Consider the following 17952-nt stretch of genomic DNA (forward strand, 5'->3'; position numbering starts at 1 on the left):
AAACTGCGAGAAAACCTGAATTTTTTTTGGTCAAAAAGTTGCGAAACCCGAGACGTCATAAAAACGCGCAAATCATTAATATAAAGTGACAGTTTTTCTTACCTCGTTTCTATAATCAACTCGTGAAAACCTTATTCTTTTATATACCTCCAGCCTGAGAAAGAACCGCTTTCGGGTAGATTCTTTTCGTTTAGTCCTTTTACCGTGAGTTCCAGGCTACTGGACTGGTACTCAGGCTACTCGGCTGTTACTCAGTCCACTCCAGGGCTGTCACGCTCGTTATTTAATATTGGATGCGCATTGGTTAGAATTCAGTTGGATTACCGGTGACTGATAATCATTTATCACTGAAGCTTCCTGTCCAAAATATGGACATTTCTTTAATATTCCTTTGTCTGGTAATTCCGAAAAGAGACTTGATGCAAAGAAAAACAAGACCAAGCACAGAGCGTGCTCAAGCATGGACGTTTGGCAGACAGCGGTGCCAATTGGTGCTTTTGGCTTAGCAGGTGAATAACCTTCTAGTAATGGAGGGGACACCCATGCATGTTCTGTCCTAATTTCTGTTAGGTTCTATCCATGAAACAACTCGGCAAAATAGATAGTTAAATATCCTTCGTAGAAAGGAGAACTGGAAAAAGGTCTGGAAACATGAAAACTGACTTGTTCTCTAAGTTGCAACGTGCGACAAGAAGAAACTAGGGTTCTAGGGACGGGAATGTTGTCGGATAAAAGTCGGACAGGAGCTTATAACTTATGGGCGGCCCCCTGCTGCTGAAGACCTACATTGACATTAACAAAATAAATGACCTGCGATCAGGCGTTTTTTTTTTTTCGCTCAAGTGGACTCTTGCGCCCGGGGGTGTGGGGGGGGGGGGGGGAACTCCCATATAAAAAGGATGGGGCGCTCGTCGGAAATGTCGAAAAGAACCCCTAGGAATAATGTTTTGTGGGCGTGGCTTGAAATTTCTTTCATCCCAAAAATTAAAAGGTACTAATTCTAAAGCTGCGCATTATCTGACACTGACAATGCCCTAAAGGTAACGCAAAAGCTCTCGGTGTGGACCTTTTAAGGCTGAGCACCCTAAGTGGTACGAAACCGCTTTTTTAACCCCTTAAAGGTACGAAGAGCATCCCTGTCTTTCTTATATAGGAGTTCCCCCTCCGGGCCCTTGAGTCACTTCGAACAAATAACGACACGTTATCGCAGGTCTCAAAATTGACAAAGTTGTTAGCGCGCACGGGACCTTAAGCTATCACAAATGACCAAACATATTTTTGATTTATCGCGTCAGAATACGGCATCAGGAAATACTCTTGGTTAATCTGGCTGCAAATTCACGACCTCACTGACATATAATCTTTGAGTTATGTAGTATTTCCGTCACTAGACTTGCGCCAATTTGATCGTTACGAGTTTTATGACAAAGTTCTTTTGCTTCTTTTTGAAATAGATTACCTTGATCCATCATTGAGCAAGCGCTAGTTTACGCGTGTACAAAGTGCAAAGTTTTTCACTTCGTGTGTGCCGAGCGCAAGTCAAAAAGGTCCCGTCTTCATGAAATACTCGAGCAAACGATCATCTTGGAGCAAGTCTCGTCCATCTCTTGTTTTCCGATATTCTCAGTGTAATTAAGCCTCTTCATTAAAAGGTTCATCTGTACAGGTTTAACTGCATGTACTTAGTAACACACAAGAAACATGCAGTTTCATAATTCGTCGTATTGAACATATTAATTATTTTAATGACATACTATTTACACAGGCATTTACATCAAATTTGTCTTCATAAAAATAAAACAAACTGATCTTCTCCCTAAAACTTTCTTAAACTGTACAGACAATTCACTTCTTTTGGTTTTACTAGCAAGTTCACAAGACTTCTGTTTACAAGTCTCTGAAGTAAAGATTAGGAAGAGAGCAGACAGTCCATTCTTCCACTGGATTTGCGTGTAGAAAATGACCAAATTGACAAGCTTCCTGTTTTAGTTTTAACGCTGCCAGGTCTGTTTCACAGACTGAACTCTGCCTTTGAAGGCTAATTTCATTGTCCTGGAGAAGTCTGTATAGAAATAGAAACAAAACGGTTAAGCAATTTAACTTAGATAACTTTACAGCTCGGCGAAGTTGAAGGAAGTGGTCGGTGTGTAACTCTGACAACTGGAAATATTGCGTTACGAATCTTACGAGAGACTACTAAATGTAGCTAATTTCAAGTGGGTTTTAATTGTGTTTATACTTTTTATTACAAAAAGTAGCATCAAGCCTAATAGCGCTTGGATAAGACTGGAAAGCGCATTCATTGCACCCAAATTTGCGTGCCCGCCATTTTCCTATCACATTTTTTGTTCCTCCGTTGGTTGCCATAAGCCAACGTATGTCGTTTGAAATAAAAGTTCAAATGATTTAGTAGAAACATACACTTACCTGAAGTTCCTGTCTAGAAAATTACATCGCTCGTCTGTAATATTAACTGCAAGTTCCTCAAGGAAAAGCTTTCGCTCTAAAGCTTGAACCTCTTCCTCCATTTCAGCCACCATGCAGTCTGCTTTGGCAGTCTCAGTGTTAGGAACTGAGTCAGTATGGAGGCAACTTTGATATTGATCGAGTAATCTATAGAAACATGAAAAGAAAAAGAACCGCTTTTTACTACACTGGACATTTACACCTTAGTTTATGAGAGAGGACAAATAATCTCTTTTTTTGTTTTAAGAGTGTCTCACTTTCCTACAAATGATAAGACGGAAGCGAGGAGATTATTATCTGAGTAAACCATATATAAGCTAGTGTTCAGACGTGTTCCCGCACTTCTTATCATTATCGTTCCCAGCGTCCAACGATTTCCTTAACCGACGCGGGGGCCTTGGAATAGAAAAATCGAACAGCTCTACCAACAATAGTGACTTCAGGCTAACTGCAATTGATCTTTTTTATCAGGCTCCGGCGAACGTTTAACAAACTCGAAAGGGCCGGCTAGAAGCGATTGGAGCGATGGTTTATCCTCTCGTGTGCGCCGCGCCCTTTCTCTTCCCGGTCCCTTCTCGTCTTAAACTCGCTTCTTGTCTTTGGGGTTTGCAGTCTAGAATGACTTTTTCACGAGGAACAAAAAGAGAAAGAAAAAGATAAACACAGAAATGCTCTTCGTGTAATTAAAATTACCGCAGTAGGCCTCAAGCCGAACACCCTACAAAATAACAACCTTACTCATTTTCAAGCTGCAGTTGTTCCTGGAGACGAGCAATGCACTCCTCTGCTTCTTTTAACTGCTTTCTCAGCTTTCTGTTTGACACAAAGAGTTGATTATTGACTTGGTAACATAATTTTCACGTCGACTAGGCACTCTGTTTTTACAAAAGTCAAATGCGCTGCCAGGGAATACTAGTGAAACATTTTGAATTGTGGCCTTTTTTTCAAATCGCGAAAACTCGTTTGGGCAGCATAAAAATTAACTTACCTTTTGTGGTCCTTTTTCTCTTTTCTCTTCGACTTATAAGAACTCCAAGCCAGTCCCATTTTAACTGTTCACGCTGAACTTTTCAAACAAAATTACAGAGCTTTAAAAGAGACGGCTAACAAGACGCTTCTCTGTTTGCGAATGAAGTGTTTTACATTGTGACGTAACAAAGGAGAGGAAAATGCGCGCGCTGCAATAAGCCAATCAGATTTAGCTTCAACAGCCGTCACTCAAGCGCGAGCAACGACACGTAAGTAATGGATAACATGGAAAAAGAAAGGTAGACGGTTCCTCAGCAATTGACACAAATGCGCAAAAAAAAAAAAAAAAAAGAGATCGCTGGATTGCTAAGATTTTAAAGATGTCGTTATCGTTTTAGCGCGCGCAATACTTGACGGTTCTTCGCGGATATGGCGCATCTTCAAAGAAGTTGTCACGTTTTACATTCGTATTTCACTTTGATCTTTCCCTTATCATCCTGAATTTCTTTTTGCTTAATGTTTATAACCATAAAAGGTTCTAGATTCTACCTCTCAATTCTATTATTTTCCTCTTATTATATGGCTTTGGCTTGTGGCCGATATAACGCGCGCTCTGATTGGCTAAGAGCGAGATCTGAGCGGTCATCATGTAGCCGTAATGCCCACGGGCCGATTACGGATTATGCAAATTAGGAAGAGCCCGGCTCGGAAAATTCAAGCGCAGTGAAACGATGAAAGCCGATTAAAAACAGTAAGAAGAGTAAATTTAATTCCGAGTAGCTAAAAGTTTAGGGATTTTTCCTTAATAAAATTTGTATAGAAGTAGCTTTTGACTTACCGGTAACCTTGGCGGGCACTAGTGAAAAACAATCAAAGTTTGCCGAGTGTTGAGTAAAGCAAAAATCGCTAAGTGAAAAACACCATCGGCAGATGTGTCGCGTATCCTGAGCAGAACACCACGAAGAAACTTATAAGTTATCATCGTAGTCACAACAATTACCGAAATATTGAACTCCGTTTCAGTTCTCATCAAATAGATTCCCTCGCTTTAACACAAGCAAGTGTAAATCAGCTTCCAGGATCATCAGATGCTGAAACAATCGGGCGGTTTCTGTCGGTAGCAGTGTTTCTGATACCTGCAGGAAGTTTTAGACGCTCACAAGGCTTGAAAAGTTCATTCATAAGTCCCAGAATGAAGAAGGCCAAGATATGTTGTCAAAAGCGAATGGGAAGATCGAGTTATTCTGAGCAGTGCATTCTGAAGCGTTCGTATTTTCTTTCACCGAAAGACCGTTGATTTGGACTATTTTGAAGCACTTTCCTATATGCGTTGACGTTTCGCCACAAAAGTTGGAAAAACTCCCTCATCAAGTTATGGCACCACGATACTAAAATATCTTTTTGAGGGCTGTGACAATCATTTTTCCCGTAAAGAAATACAGTGGTAAAGTTCATTGACTGTGTAGTTTTGCCCTGGGTTTGAGACGATGAATGAATCGGTAAACGCGCGCATCGCCGGATGTAAATTGACGACTTCCGCTCGAATAATTTTTTTTCTTTAATTCGTGAGCCATATAATAAACAACTTAATAACCTCGACCGCTCGGTCGTTACGGAAAAATCTCAAACCTCGGCTTACCGTATTGACCTCGCTATCGCTCGGTCAATACGGCAAGACCTCTGTTTGAGATTTTCCCGTAACGACCTCACTCTCGGTTATTAAGTAGTTATTATTATATTGTGATTGTGTCATTATCTCAGTAGCAAATTTAAATAAATGATCCTAATATATTGTAAGTAGCCCCTTCATTTTTCTCTGAGGCAGCGTCAAGCCGGGTTTGAATAAAACCGGAGAGTAACTGTGCATCGATAGTTTAAATTCGATAATTCTTTCAGTCTTTCATTCTTTCTTATTATAATAATAACAAAAGGTGCTACTCAATTAACAGCACCTTACTGCGGAGCATAGATAACATGAACAGCAGAAGCAGACATTGAAGGCAGAAGTTCAACCAGAAGCAAACTTAATTACTAAACTTGTTCTGAACCCCCCGGGGGGACTTCCATACAAAAAGGATGGGTCCGGTTGGTCGTATCTTTAGGGGTTAAAGACGCGGTCTCAGTAACATTTAGGGTGTTCAGCCTCAAGAGGTCCACAGCAGGAGCCTTTGCGGTACCTTTAGGGTATTGAGTGGAAAAAGAATATGGTAGGGAATGTGTTGCGTTGGAATTGTTGCCTCTTAGGGGTGAAAAAAATTCCAAGTCACGCCCACAAAACAGGATCTTAGGGGTTCTTTTAAAAATTTCCGACGAGCACCGCCGTCCGTTTTAGATGAGAGTCCCCCGGGGCTCTGAGCACGGTTGTTTTCTCCTTACAGCTGAAGGGCAACCCTAAAAGAATTCCTGAATCCGGAATCCGGAAGGCCAATGAAAAAAGGACCTCAAACTTCACCTCTAAGTGAGAATCTAAACGACATGTGCGTCAAAATTTGATATTAAGCAGACTGGCAGTAAGCATGCGGGTATGTCTAGTAGACACTGTACAACTAAGCAACGTCATAGAGAGCAGGGTTTCCGTCGGCGAGTGGCGCGCAGCAAGCTGTACCTCGACGGTCGCGCCTCTCACTTTCTATATGCCGCAAAGGTTAACTTGGCTCGTCTAAATAAGTTGGTTTTTCCCAACCTTCAAGATTAATTCCAGAACAACACTATTTTCACACTGATCAGTGTTGCAAATCACCACCCGATAGTTTTATCCCCCATCGTATTAAACTGATTTCTAGAAACGGTTGAACAGTTACATTCGTCTTCTCGTTTGCGAACAGATCGGACCACATGATGCTAAAGATGCTTAAAGATTGCCAGGAACTCATTGCACGCAAACATCGCTTTGATGTCAATGCTTTGAGAATAGGCTTTTTGCTATAATGCTACTCGCCAGTCTTCTCAAAGCAGTGCAATCTAGACAAGAACCGTGCTCCTTCCGAGGCCAGGTTCAACAAAGGATGGGTAACTCTATCCACCCGAAAAATTACTAACCCTGATTGAATAGTGATTTACCCTATGACAGCGGATCCACCTCTTGAACAACTGGGCCAACTCCTTGTGTCTTTTGCACAATTACCGCGTACAGTTTGTGATTGAAGCTGAAAGCAAAAAGCAAAAGGCAAAAAAAAAAAAAAACCATCATTTTTCCCCCCAATTATTTGTTGAACATTGCTGAAGTGACTTATTTCTGTCGTCATTCTTAAAGGAGCTCAGTCACGGTTTGCGCATATTGAAAAGTTTAGCCTCAATTTTTCAAATTCGTCGTTTGTAATCCGTTTTAATCTTCTCCATCCTTAGCCATCCTTGTTCCTTTATGGTTTATCATTATGTCTTTGGTGTTTTTCTATCTTATTAAACTGTTATTTTCAGATTTCCTACCATTTAAAGGTAATTTTGTATGTTGCCAAATTAAAATAACTCAAAATACCGTGACTGAGTTCCTTTAATATCAATAATCCGGACTTCGGATTTCGTATTCCGGATTCGATTCTTCGTGTTAGGGTTGCCCCAGCTGAAATCTTTCTGAGTTAAGCTGGGGAATCAATAAGTCATCCTAAAAAAAAATATCCCGAAAACATAGGCGATTTTCTCTGCAAAGGACTTTTTAGATACGAGCTGTCACGCTTACGAGATCCGCGCGTACTGGCGTCACATCGACGATAGGAATTAGCCAATGAGCGTGCGAGAAATTTGACAGTGAAAAGAGAATGAAGCGCTTCCGTGCTTCCGTGCACAACGAAGGCTCAGAAGGTTTATCGAGGTTCTTCTCGCTTTCATGTTCAGTCTTACTTCGAGATGAGTTCCACGTTAAACAGAATACCGATCGTGGATTTCGGTGCGTTAAGCCTCGACCACGACCAAACACCAGGGGAAAATGAACCAAACGTGAAAGAGCTTGCGAAGCAGATGTTTGATGCTTTTAGTACTGTTGGTTTTGTCATGGATAGTAGAAGACTGGATTGGAAACGTACATTACGTGGGTAGGTTTCTCATCGCCGATTGGTTGTTTCGTGCTTCAAGATGGCGTCTGATGTTCCCATCATAGTGGAAATTTGTGACGAAATGATGGCGAATATGTGGCGCAAGCCAGCCAAAATACAGGGCTTGTTGTCCTTTATTTTATTTTTTTCCTTCGGTGTTAGTGGTAGTTAAGTTTTGACGTATATTTTTTCTCTTTGTTTGCTGTTTCACGGCGATGACGACCCTGCAAAGCCACAGTTCAACTTTCAAGGTAAGCATTTGTTACTGCTCATTGGTGTTATTTTTAGTTGTTTCTGAGAAAATCTACTCCCAAAAAATGAGCTCACCAGATCCATACTCCCTATGTTAGACGACTGTTTTGAGACTCGTATACTGAAAAGGTCCTTGGTTATTTCTGTACAAATCTACGATAGAATGATTGTATGAAGATGAAATTGTGGCTTAGGCATAGTTACAATAGTGTAAGAAGATAATTTACAACCGTAAATTTCGATTGAAAATGGCGAGGTTAAGAGTGTCAAGCAAGTCACTTGCGTGCATGGTGCGTGTAACATTACGTTGGAGAAGGTTGCACTCGATAAGGGTTTACTTCTAAAGAACCTGTGAAACTTTTCTTTAGCATAATTATAGTAGTGATCAGAAAAAATAGTTGTCCTTAACAGTAATAAAAACTAGTTAATCAAGTATCGTTTGACTTAAATCTAATACAGAGTAGTAAATTAGGGAGACTATAATTAAAAAGTTATTAAAAACGAGCTTTAGAAAATAATTGAAGAATACAACAAGAAAACAATGCAAACAGTAGCATTTGCAGTAAAATACATGTTCAAAAATAAATGTCCAAAATCTTAGTGCAATTTTTTTGCTTTGCTGCTGTTATTTTCCTTGGCTCCAATGTATGCATTCCTTTGTTTTCTTTTTATTTTATGTCACTCTTGTTACAGATCCTTAAGTCTAGGATTAGCTTGATAGTCTTGTCTGTGTTTATAAAGGTTTATAAAATTGTACACTATTTACATTTTTAGCTGAAATGGGGAGAATTGGAAGAAGAAGAAAGTACACTCATTGGAAGTACATTAACACTCAACCCACTGCCAACAGTTGAACCCAAAGCTCACCAGTTGTACCTTCATGCCTACCCTTTGAATACCAGTTTCCACTTCGTAACCTTCCCCCTGCTGTTTTACACCAGTCTTCCCTTTACCACTACACTCAATTGTTCTCCATTTTGTCGGAAAATAATGTCCTGAAAAACAGCTGGAATTTAATCAAGCACTCAGAACTTTTCCTAATGTTGTGCACCTTTAACAGAGTCAACAATGTTCCAGAAAAGACCATCATAGTTAACATTGATTTCACTTGGAAGATCTTAACATCAAACAGGAATGTCACAGAGTTTGTGGAAAACGTACCAGAGGAGTTGACTGATATGGAAAGTTTCCTTCATCTACTTGATTTTGTTGATAGGAGTTCTATTTGTCCAGGAATCGACGATCAAAAATTCAAAGAGCTTGCACATTCTGGTGGGAGAAATGGTGTATTCAAAGACCGTCATGGCAAGACAAAGGCAAACCTCTCCAACGACACAATCAGACCAGTTGACTGCAGAGGTTTGTGGCATTCTGGCATTGCGTGTGAGCCCAGTAAAGTTTATAGAAAAACTTTGTTAACAATGCTCTCCAACCAGAAATCTAGAGAGGCCTTGCCAGAAAATTTAGATTCAGAAGAAAATATTGTGATTGGAGGTGATTTCAATTGTCCTCTGAATCCTACACTGGACAAAAAAGGTGGCATAATGACGCCTAGGAAATCTGTGATAAATTGCATCAACGATGTCCAAAGTCAACTAGATCTTGTAGATATATGGAGAGTTAAAAACCCGCAAACTAAAAGTTTTACCTGGAGTCAACGATCTCCGCCGATATTCTGTCGCCTTGATTATTGGCTGATTTCTAACAATTTACATGACTGGGTCAAAGCCACAAATATAATCCCCGCCATCAGAACTGACCATTCTGCTATCTATTTAGAATTTGGGAACGTGGACAAAGAGGCTAGAGGTCCTGGGTTCTGGAAGATGAACACCTCCATATTGGAGGATGATGAGTACATTGATGACCTTACAAAAATGGTACCAATTTGGATCGCGAAAGGCCGAAAAGAACTTTCCGACCACCGTAATATTTGGGACTGGATAAAATATAACATAAGAGCTCATGCTATAACATACTCCAAAAAGAAGGCAAAGGAGAGAAACGAAAGAGGATCAAAACTTGAAAAAGAATATACTGAAGCGAAACAGGTTTTCGAAACGGACCCCAATGATTCGAATGGTAACAATTTAAATGCAGCTAAGGATAAGCTCGAATCATTTTATGATGAAAAAGTCAACGGAATAATAATCCGTGCCCGAGCACGTTGGCATGAACACGGCGAGAAAAGTACCAAATATTTCCTAAACTTAGAAAAAAGAAATCATGTAAAAAAGCATATAAGGAAACTAGTCATCAGCGGCGTCGTAAAGACAGATCCTTTTGGCATTATTCAAGAACAAAAACGATTTTATCGAGAGCTATACAAAAGTTCAAATAGTGATGCGGAAAACCGTCAGAACATTGTAAAGTTTCTAGAGAATTTGAATATACCTCAATTAACCGAAGAACAAATGTTAACCTGCGAAGGCAAAATTTCAGCTGAGGAATGTTACAATATCCTCGAAAGTTTTCAAACCAACAAAACCTCCGGGAATGACGGAATTCCTATAGAATTCTACAAATTGTTCTGGCCTTTAATAAGCGATCCTTTTCTTAAATGCGTGAACGAAAGCTTTGAAAAAGGTGAAATGTCTTGTTCTCAAAATAAGCGGTAATTACTCTAATAGAAAAAAAAGGAAAAGATCGTTCTTATATTGAGAACTGGCGTCCAATCTCTCTCGTAAACGTTGACACAAAAGTTATGTCTAAGGTGATCGCCACAAGAATTAAAAATGTTCTTCCAAACATTATACACCATAACCAAACTGGATACGTGAAAGACCGATATATCGGTGAAACAATTAGATCAGTTTTTGATAATATGGATTTCACTGCAAAAGAAAGTATTCCGGGACTAATGATATTTATTGATTTTGAAAAGGCATTTGATAGCGTAGAATGGGATTTTCTTCCCTATGGTTTGAAATCCTTCAATTTTGGCCCTAATTTCATCCATTGGGTTAGAACGTTCTACAGAAACATACAAAGCTGTGTGGTAAACAACGGACTTTCATCTGAATACTTTAAGCTTGAACGTGGGGTACGACAGGGGGATCCGCTCTCTCCTTACCTCTTTGTAGTTACTATAGCAACATTAGCAATTGCGATTCGACAAAATAAAGATATAAAAGGTATCTCTATTGGGAGTGAGGGGACGAAAATTCTTCAATACGCAGATGATACGACAGCAATACTTGCCGACACAAGCTCTGCTACTGCTCTTTTTAGGCTATTAGATGATTTCAAGATTGTCTCTGACTTACAGATTAATTGTTTCAAAACGGAAGCTATGTGGATAGGTTCTTCAAGGAACTGCAAAGCACAGCCTTTTGGGATTAAATGGCCTAACGAACCGATAAAGGCTCTAGGAATTTATTACACGTATGATCAAAAATTGCTTATTGAAAAGAATTTCATAGAAAGATCAGACAGTATTAAAAACCTGACTAGAATTTGGTCCTCAAGAGGTCTTTCTATTTATGGCAAAATTACACTTATCAAATCTTTATTAATCCCGAAATTTGTTTATGTGTCATCTTTAATACCTACCCCACAAGAATTTGTAAGTCAGTTAAACCAGTTATTATTTCAATTCTTATGGAATGGTCCTGATAAAGTCACACGTAGATCGGCGATAAATGAACACTCCAACGGAGGATTAAAGATGATTGATTTTGATAGCATGATAATATCGCTTCGATTGGCATGGCTAAAACGAATAGTTAGCTCAAATGATGGCACCTGGAAAAGGTATCTGACATATCACCTAGAACGCTTTGGCGGCCTTTTCTTGTTTCATTGCAACTATGATGTTAGCATCCTTCCACTGAATATTTCTCTATTCTATCTAGAACTACTGCAGTGGTGGTCAGAATTTAGAGATATGTTCTGTGCAGAAAAAAACTGGCGTTATATTCTTTGGAATAACAAACAAATACTCATTAATAATAAAACAGTTTATTATAAAAGCTATTTCGAAGCTGGTGTAGTTCATATCAGCGATCTATCCTTTGATTTAAATAACAAAGATTCCTTTTCCCTAGTTTCTAACAGGATTTCGAAAACTAATTTTTTAGTTTGGGCTGGTCTTCGACACTCCATTCCTTCCATTTTGAAAAATAGTACTCATAAATCAACAACAGGTGAACTTTCTCTAAAAATTGACAAAAATATATTTGATGTGACAAAGAAGAAATCTAAAGACTATTATACTTTACTTGTAAGCAGAAAGGCTCTTTTTCCAACTATTGTAAACAAGCTGCAAAATGAATTTCATTTTACACTCGAGGAAGTTAAACAAATTTTTACGATCCCGCATAGTGTTGCCCTTGAAGCATATGTTAAGGCATTTCAATACAAAATTCTTAACTCCATTCTTTACACTAATGCTAAACTTTACAAAATTGGCTTTAAAATGAACGACTCGTGCTCATTTTGTTCATCTGAACCAGAAACGCTATATCACTTCCTGTATCTCTGTCCTTACTCGATAAATTTCTGGCGTGACTTCGAAGTATTCTGGCACCAACTTTTAAAGGAAAACATTCGACTTTCGTTGCAAGATGTTTTAGTTGGAATGATACCACAAAACTCCCCTTCTGCTAAGCTGCTAAACTATCTAATTATAATTGGGAAATTGTACTTATGGGATTGTAGAAGAAGTCAAATTCTTCCAAATATATATGGATTTAAAAAGAAAATTGCTGTAAAATATGAAACGGAAAAATATATAAGTCTGCATAGTAAAAAAACAAAGGATTTCTTTGAAGCTAAATGGATAGTGTCGCCTCTTGTAAAAGCTTAATTATTTAAAGGTGTTAATATGCATTCACTTTCTGTATGTTGACCTATGTAACACTAATTAATATGTTATTTACATTATATTTTGTAAATATTTAGTTATAGTTTGTTGGAATTTTTTTTTGGTTACCGTCTATTGTTAGTGATATTGGTGTTTTTAGTGTTGTAATAACATTAGTTGTAGTAGTATTATTAGTACTAATTAGTTGTATTATATTATTAGTATTAGTAATATTAGTTGTTATTATAATTATGTATGTAAGTAACTAATTTGCTGTATTAATATCAATTTGTTTCAATAAAGATTTAAAAAAAAACAAAGAAATTGCGACTGAAAAAACAAGTAGTAACAGTCATTGTGCTTGGAGTAGGTTAAATGAAAAGGAAAAGGAAAAGAGAATTAAGAATTGCTCACTTGGAAGGAAGATTTCAGCGAGAAAAATCCATTTATTAGAAGAAAAATTTAACAATGTACGTAACTAAAGCTTAGAATGATGCATATTTAGTTGTTGTCTGTGTCCATTCGTCAGGATTGCCAAAGCACTGTGATTAATTCTGATGCATAAAATGATAAAATAGAGTGTGTACAAACTTCAACAATAATTATAAATTAGAAATAAGTTACAGGGGTGAACAAAATCGTGAGTAGCAAATATTAGTTAAATGTCAAAATGTATTTTTAAGCACAATTGCTACTAATCTCGCAATCTGATTGGCCAATTTGCCATTGTCGATAACAGTCAAGACAATGCTGCTTGCCTCAATGTGTCACGCAATGCCTTGCCCTGTTTGTGCTCTGAAAAGAACATTTTCTTTGGTGTTGATATTGTGTTGAAAGTAAATTAAAATGTGGTTTAGCGTGGTCTGTACTCTATTGACAACGATTCACGTCATCACAGTGGTCAAAATTTGTTGTTCACTCACTCAGCTGTGCCTCATGCGTCCACAACAGTTTGACCACTGTGATGATGAGTGTCGTTATCAATAAGAGTACAGACCATGCTGAACCACATTCGATTGTTAAATCTATTCATTATTGAAAAAGGAAATTGTTATAGCGGAGCTCCGGCGGCCCGAAGGGCCGCCAAGCGGAGCCCCATACTCATATAGGAAAGAAAAGGAAACCCATGAGTTGATTTTCTCATGGTTATCACGGCTAGCGGTATTGCTCGTGGGCGCGTACGCACGACGACGACGACGACGACGGCGACGGCGACGGCGACGGCGGAGTTGCCCAACATGGCGGCCATACTCCAAATAATAGGTTGACAGAGACATGCAGCCTTGGTTTACCGTGTACATCCTTGATATTGAACATCCATGTTATGATCAATTGACACCTGTCAACACAAGGTATCCGCTGACCAGTATCACATGACCATATCGCGGGCTCAAGTTTACAGCTCCTCGAGGTCACGTGTTTTTTGAAGTTGACCGCTGACCAATTGCTGGTCATCGATTGGATCGCGAGCTCATATTGGGTTAGCTTGTTGGAAACAGGGCAGGATTGTTCGGAAGCCGGTTTACGCTAACCCAGGATTAAAAGTTAATCGAATTATAACTTTTCTTCCATTCAAATGCTTTTTGCTGTTTTGTTTTTTGCATATGGTGATTATTAAAACTTAAAACAGAAGGCCAAACAATATACAGAAACCTCACCACAAAGTTAGAAAACTCCAATCAAAATTCTATCTTTTTCTGGGTTAGCTTAATCGGGCTTTGAACAACCCGGCCCAGGAGCTACGCTTTTAGGCTGGCCTAAATCTATATATTATGTTTTAGCTGCATAGCAGATGTACAAAGTCAAGTGTCATGGCAGCCTACCATTTACTTCACTCTCCAACCTATAGATATTTTGCGTGTTTTTATATCCCCAAATTTAAAAGCATAGTCGAGTACAAATCTATGTGGAAATCTAAATTAATGTAAATTCAAAATTGTTAAGTTGAACTAGATATCTAAGGGATTTGTGGGAGGTGTGTGTAAGCTTTGCTGAATATGATAATGTACTGGGGGTGGGCTAGTAACCCATACAGGTTGCATGGATGTTCTGTAACTTTTGTACCTTAACCGTGAACAAACCTGGCAAAATTATATTGTTTCAAAGAGTGATATTGTTTTTGACACTTTGTAGGATTTGATCGTGTTGTGCAAAGAAGACAATGAAGTTGCGGAAGAACTCTTCAAGGAGGTGGAAAAGTGTCATCATGAGGAACCAGAGAACTTCAAGTCTCTCTTTATTCAACAACAGCAGAAAGCTTTGTCATGCACAGATAACAGATCCAGAAGATGGCACCCACTCATAATCAGATGGTGCTTTCAGCTTTATTCGTCATCTCCAAAAGCTTATCAGTTCCTTAAGGACAGTGGGGTTTTACTTCTCCCTGACAAAAAAAATCTAAGGGACTATAGTAATTGATTCAGGGTTTGATTCAGGGTTTTTAGATTTGGTGAAGAAAGATTTTTTCAATAGGTCTAACCCTAAAGATTGTGATGTATGGGTGGGGATCGTTCATGATGAGGTTTCTCTGAGAAAAGACCTTGTGTTTGATGATTTTGGAAAATTTATTGGTTTTGTTGATCTAGGGTCTGTCCGGAATAGGATGGATGATTTGGAGCAATGCTTGTCTGCAAAACAACATTCCCCTACTACTCCAGATGAAGCCACGCACATGTTTGTTTTTATGGCTGTAAGTCTATTTTCAGACTGGAAAATGCCAGTAGCTTTTTTCCCTAGTACAACAATTAAAGCATATGCTCTGTTCAGTTTGTTTTGGAAATGCGTTGAGGAATTGGAGCAACGAGACTTCAAAGTACTGACCAGTACATGTGATGGTGCCTCACCCCATCGACGTTTCTACAAGTACCATTGTCCACCTGGTGCACCAAAAGGTACAATAGCTTACAAAACAAACAATCATTATGCATTTGAAAAGCGACCTTTATATTTTATTTGTGATCCAGTTCATCTTTTAAAAACAACTAGAAATAACTGGGAAAATAGCTTTTGGAGAAACAAGACCAAAAAACTGAGAAACAACGGCATGTGGGTTACATGGCTGCAGCTGATTGATGCATTTGAAAATGACGTCAATTCATCCAATGCGTCCGGTTTGAGGTTACTGCACAAACTGACTGCTGACCACATTTTCCTTAATCCCTACTTAAGGATGAAAGTATACTTAGCTGCACAAGTGTTCAGTAATAGAGTTGCACATGCCATCACAGAACAAGGTAAACCAGGTACAGAGGAGACAGTTAAATTTGTGAAGCATATGAATGACTTTTTCGATTGCTTGAATGCTAACAGAATCAACACACGGTTTGAATTTAAAAGTGTGTACCGCAGCCAATTAGATGGGAGGCTGCATTGGTTGGAAAATGATTTTTTGAAGTATTTTCAGGACTGGAAAGACTGGGCCATGGGACCGGAAGATGTCCCATTAGCAGAACGTAAGCAGTATTTTATTAGTGATCAAACCTGGGAGGGCTTGCAAATTTGTGTCAAATCTTTTGTGGAAGTTGTCAAGTTTTCTCTTGATATTCCAGGGGTCAACTTTGTTGTGGCCACAAAGTTCAATCAAGACGTACTAGAAAATTTTTTGGTAAACTTAGAGAAAAGAGAGGAGCTTATGGAGCATTCACCTGCAAAGAATTTATTCACAGCTATTGTAGTTCTGTTTTCAGTCAGTCACATGCAGTTAAGACTGTACGGCGCATTAAGCGTAGTGGAGGTGCCTTGGAAGATCTTGATGTAGATTTGCCATTGCCAAAACGAAGAAAATAGTGGTGAGTCTTATAGGTATAATAATGTATGCATCGTGGCTCTGCAAGAATCCCTCCAAACGTGACCTGCAGGGTTGTGCCTTTCTCTGAGTTTGTCCTGTGATGCTACTTTTGATTTTGTGGCACACTTGTTTGGAATAGGTTTCAGTAAGTAGGCAACATATTTCAGGGCCTTCATATTATTTGTGCTGATGACCAGTATGAAACAATTTGAATGATCATAATCATTAACTGATATCTATTGATCACTTAGGCATTGTCACTCTTTCATTGCTGTATACCATAGGTACAATAGTGGTGATATATTTTATTGATAACTACATGTAACTGCTGGTATCTAGTGTAACTTGAGCCATGGGTATTCAATAAAATGTGTCTTGATGGAAACCTTGTTTTCTCTACTTGTTTGGGTGTTTGGTCAGTACATTTAAAACTATTTTATGGGATGAGTTTTTTCTTAAGTTAATGCATATGTCTTTGTATCTAAAAATCAGCTGTCCCTGTGTGTTTTCTAAGAGCTTTCTTAAAACAGACACCCCAGCAGATAAGCTGGACACTCTGGTATCTTCCTTTTTATGAAATTTTGAAAACATTCAAAGAAACCAACATATGATGTTTGATAATTATACAAATGTGTCCCTGTGTGTTTTCTAAGAGCTTGCTTAAAACAGACACCAGGATAAACTGGACACTCTGGTATCTTCCTTTTTATGAATTTTTAAAACATTCAAAGAAAGCAACATATGGTGTTTGATAATTATAAAAATGTATCAATGGAGAATTAGACAATAAAAAACTCGAATCAAATCTTAAATTTTTTTGCCTCAAGTACATGGGATGTAAGTATTTCTTCAGGAAATATAAGAAGCAACAGTTGTGCTGGTATTATTGTTTTTTGCATTCCCAAGTGCATTCTAACTGTAAAATGCAACACCACAAATAACAACTTTATATAAAATTGCACGTTGCCTTCGACAAACGAGGAAGTGATAGAAACTGTCTTTGTATTGATTAAATCCATAGGAAAAATGTAAATTTGTACCAAAAAATGACAACCGGCTGGCTTATAGCTCTGTGATGTTGTTTCCTCGGGGGTCGGCATACTTTTCGTTCCCTATGGTCTCTGTTTATTAGATTGAAGTTGATTTTCAGGTGTGACAGATTTCTTTCTAGTTAAACATCAAATTAAAAACTGGTACCTTGTAGCTGAATTTTTTGCGTGAGAGAACTATCGATTATTTATCGTTAATGGCGCTGGAGGACATCAGAGCTTTTCTGATACTGTCCTTTCCATGTAATTCAGCAGAACTTTGCGCCGAACTGCATTTTCTTACCTTCAATTTTCTATCCTTCCATAGATTAGTGTTCTGCGTCCTTTCTTAAAATAAATTCCTTCTTATTGAAATTAGAGCCTAACTACAATTTGCTCTTTCTTCAACCTTTCACTGACTAGTATCCTCATCTTGGCTTTACAGGAACATTTTGAACACGGTCAACGTAAGTACCCACTCACAATTTTAGCGCTGTTTTGACCAAAAATGCTGGCTAATATTCGTGTTGGTGTCCCTTTCAAGTTCACTCTTAAGTTAGCGTCAGGGTAACAACATTACGTAGTGGCTTGATTCGCTTTTTCACTTAGAAGCAATTA

The 17952-nt window shown here is 38.5% G+C and overlaps 1 protein-coding gene and 1 pseudogene across 2 annotated transcripts; one reads left to right on the plus strand and one right to left on the minus strand.

The window, feature by feature from the left end:
- Positions 1 to 1719: 1719 nt before the first annotated feature.
- Positions 1720 to 5149, minus strand: LOC149118490 (uncharacterized). The gene is made up of 4 exons (XM_089296858.1): positions 3455 to 5149; positions 3205 to 3279; positions 2428 to 2613; positions 1720 to 2062 (listed from the first exon to the last, which is right to left on the minus strand). Exons 1-4 carry the CDS (start codon positions 3511 to 3513, stop codon positions 1888 to 1890), a joined length of 495 nt encoding a protein of 164 aa, XP_089152984.1. The 5' UTR covers positions 3514 to 5149; the 3' UTR covers positions 1720 to 1887.
- Positions 5150 to 7466: 2317 nt separating this feature from the next.
- On the plus strand, positions 7467 to 16513 carry LOC149118491 (uncharacterized; annotated as a pseudogene). The gene is made up of 4 exons (XR_016209460.1): positions 7467 to 7714; positions 8490 to 9171; positions 12839 to 12989; positions 14653 to 16513. The product of XR_016209460.1 is annotated as an uncharacterized LOC149118491 (transcript).
- Positions 16514 to 17952: the final 1439 nt, after the last annotated feature.

This window comes from Orbicella faveolata, unplaced genomic scaffold, assembly GCF_042242905.1.
Source record: "Orbicella faveolata isolate gen_17 unplaced genomic scaffold, um_ofav_v1 contig_1, whole genome shotgun sequence".
In the NCBI taxonomy this organism is placed as follows: Eukaryota; Metazoa; Cnidaria; class Anthozoa; order Scleractinia; family Merulinidae; genus Orbicella; species Orbicella faveolata.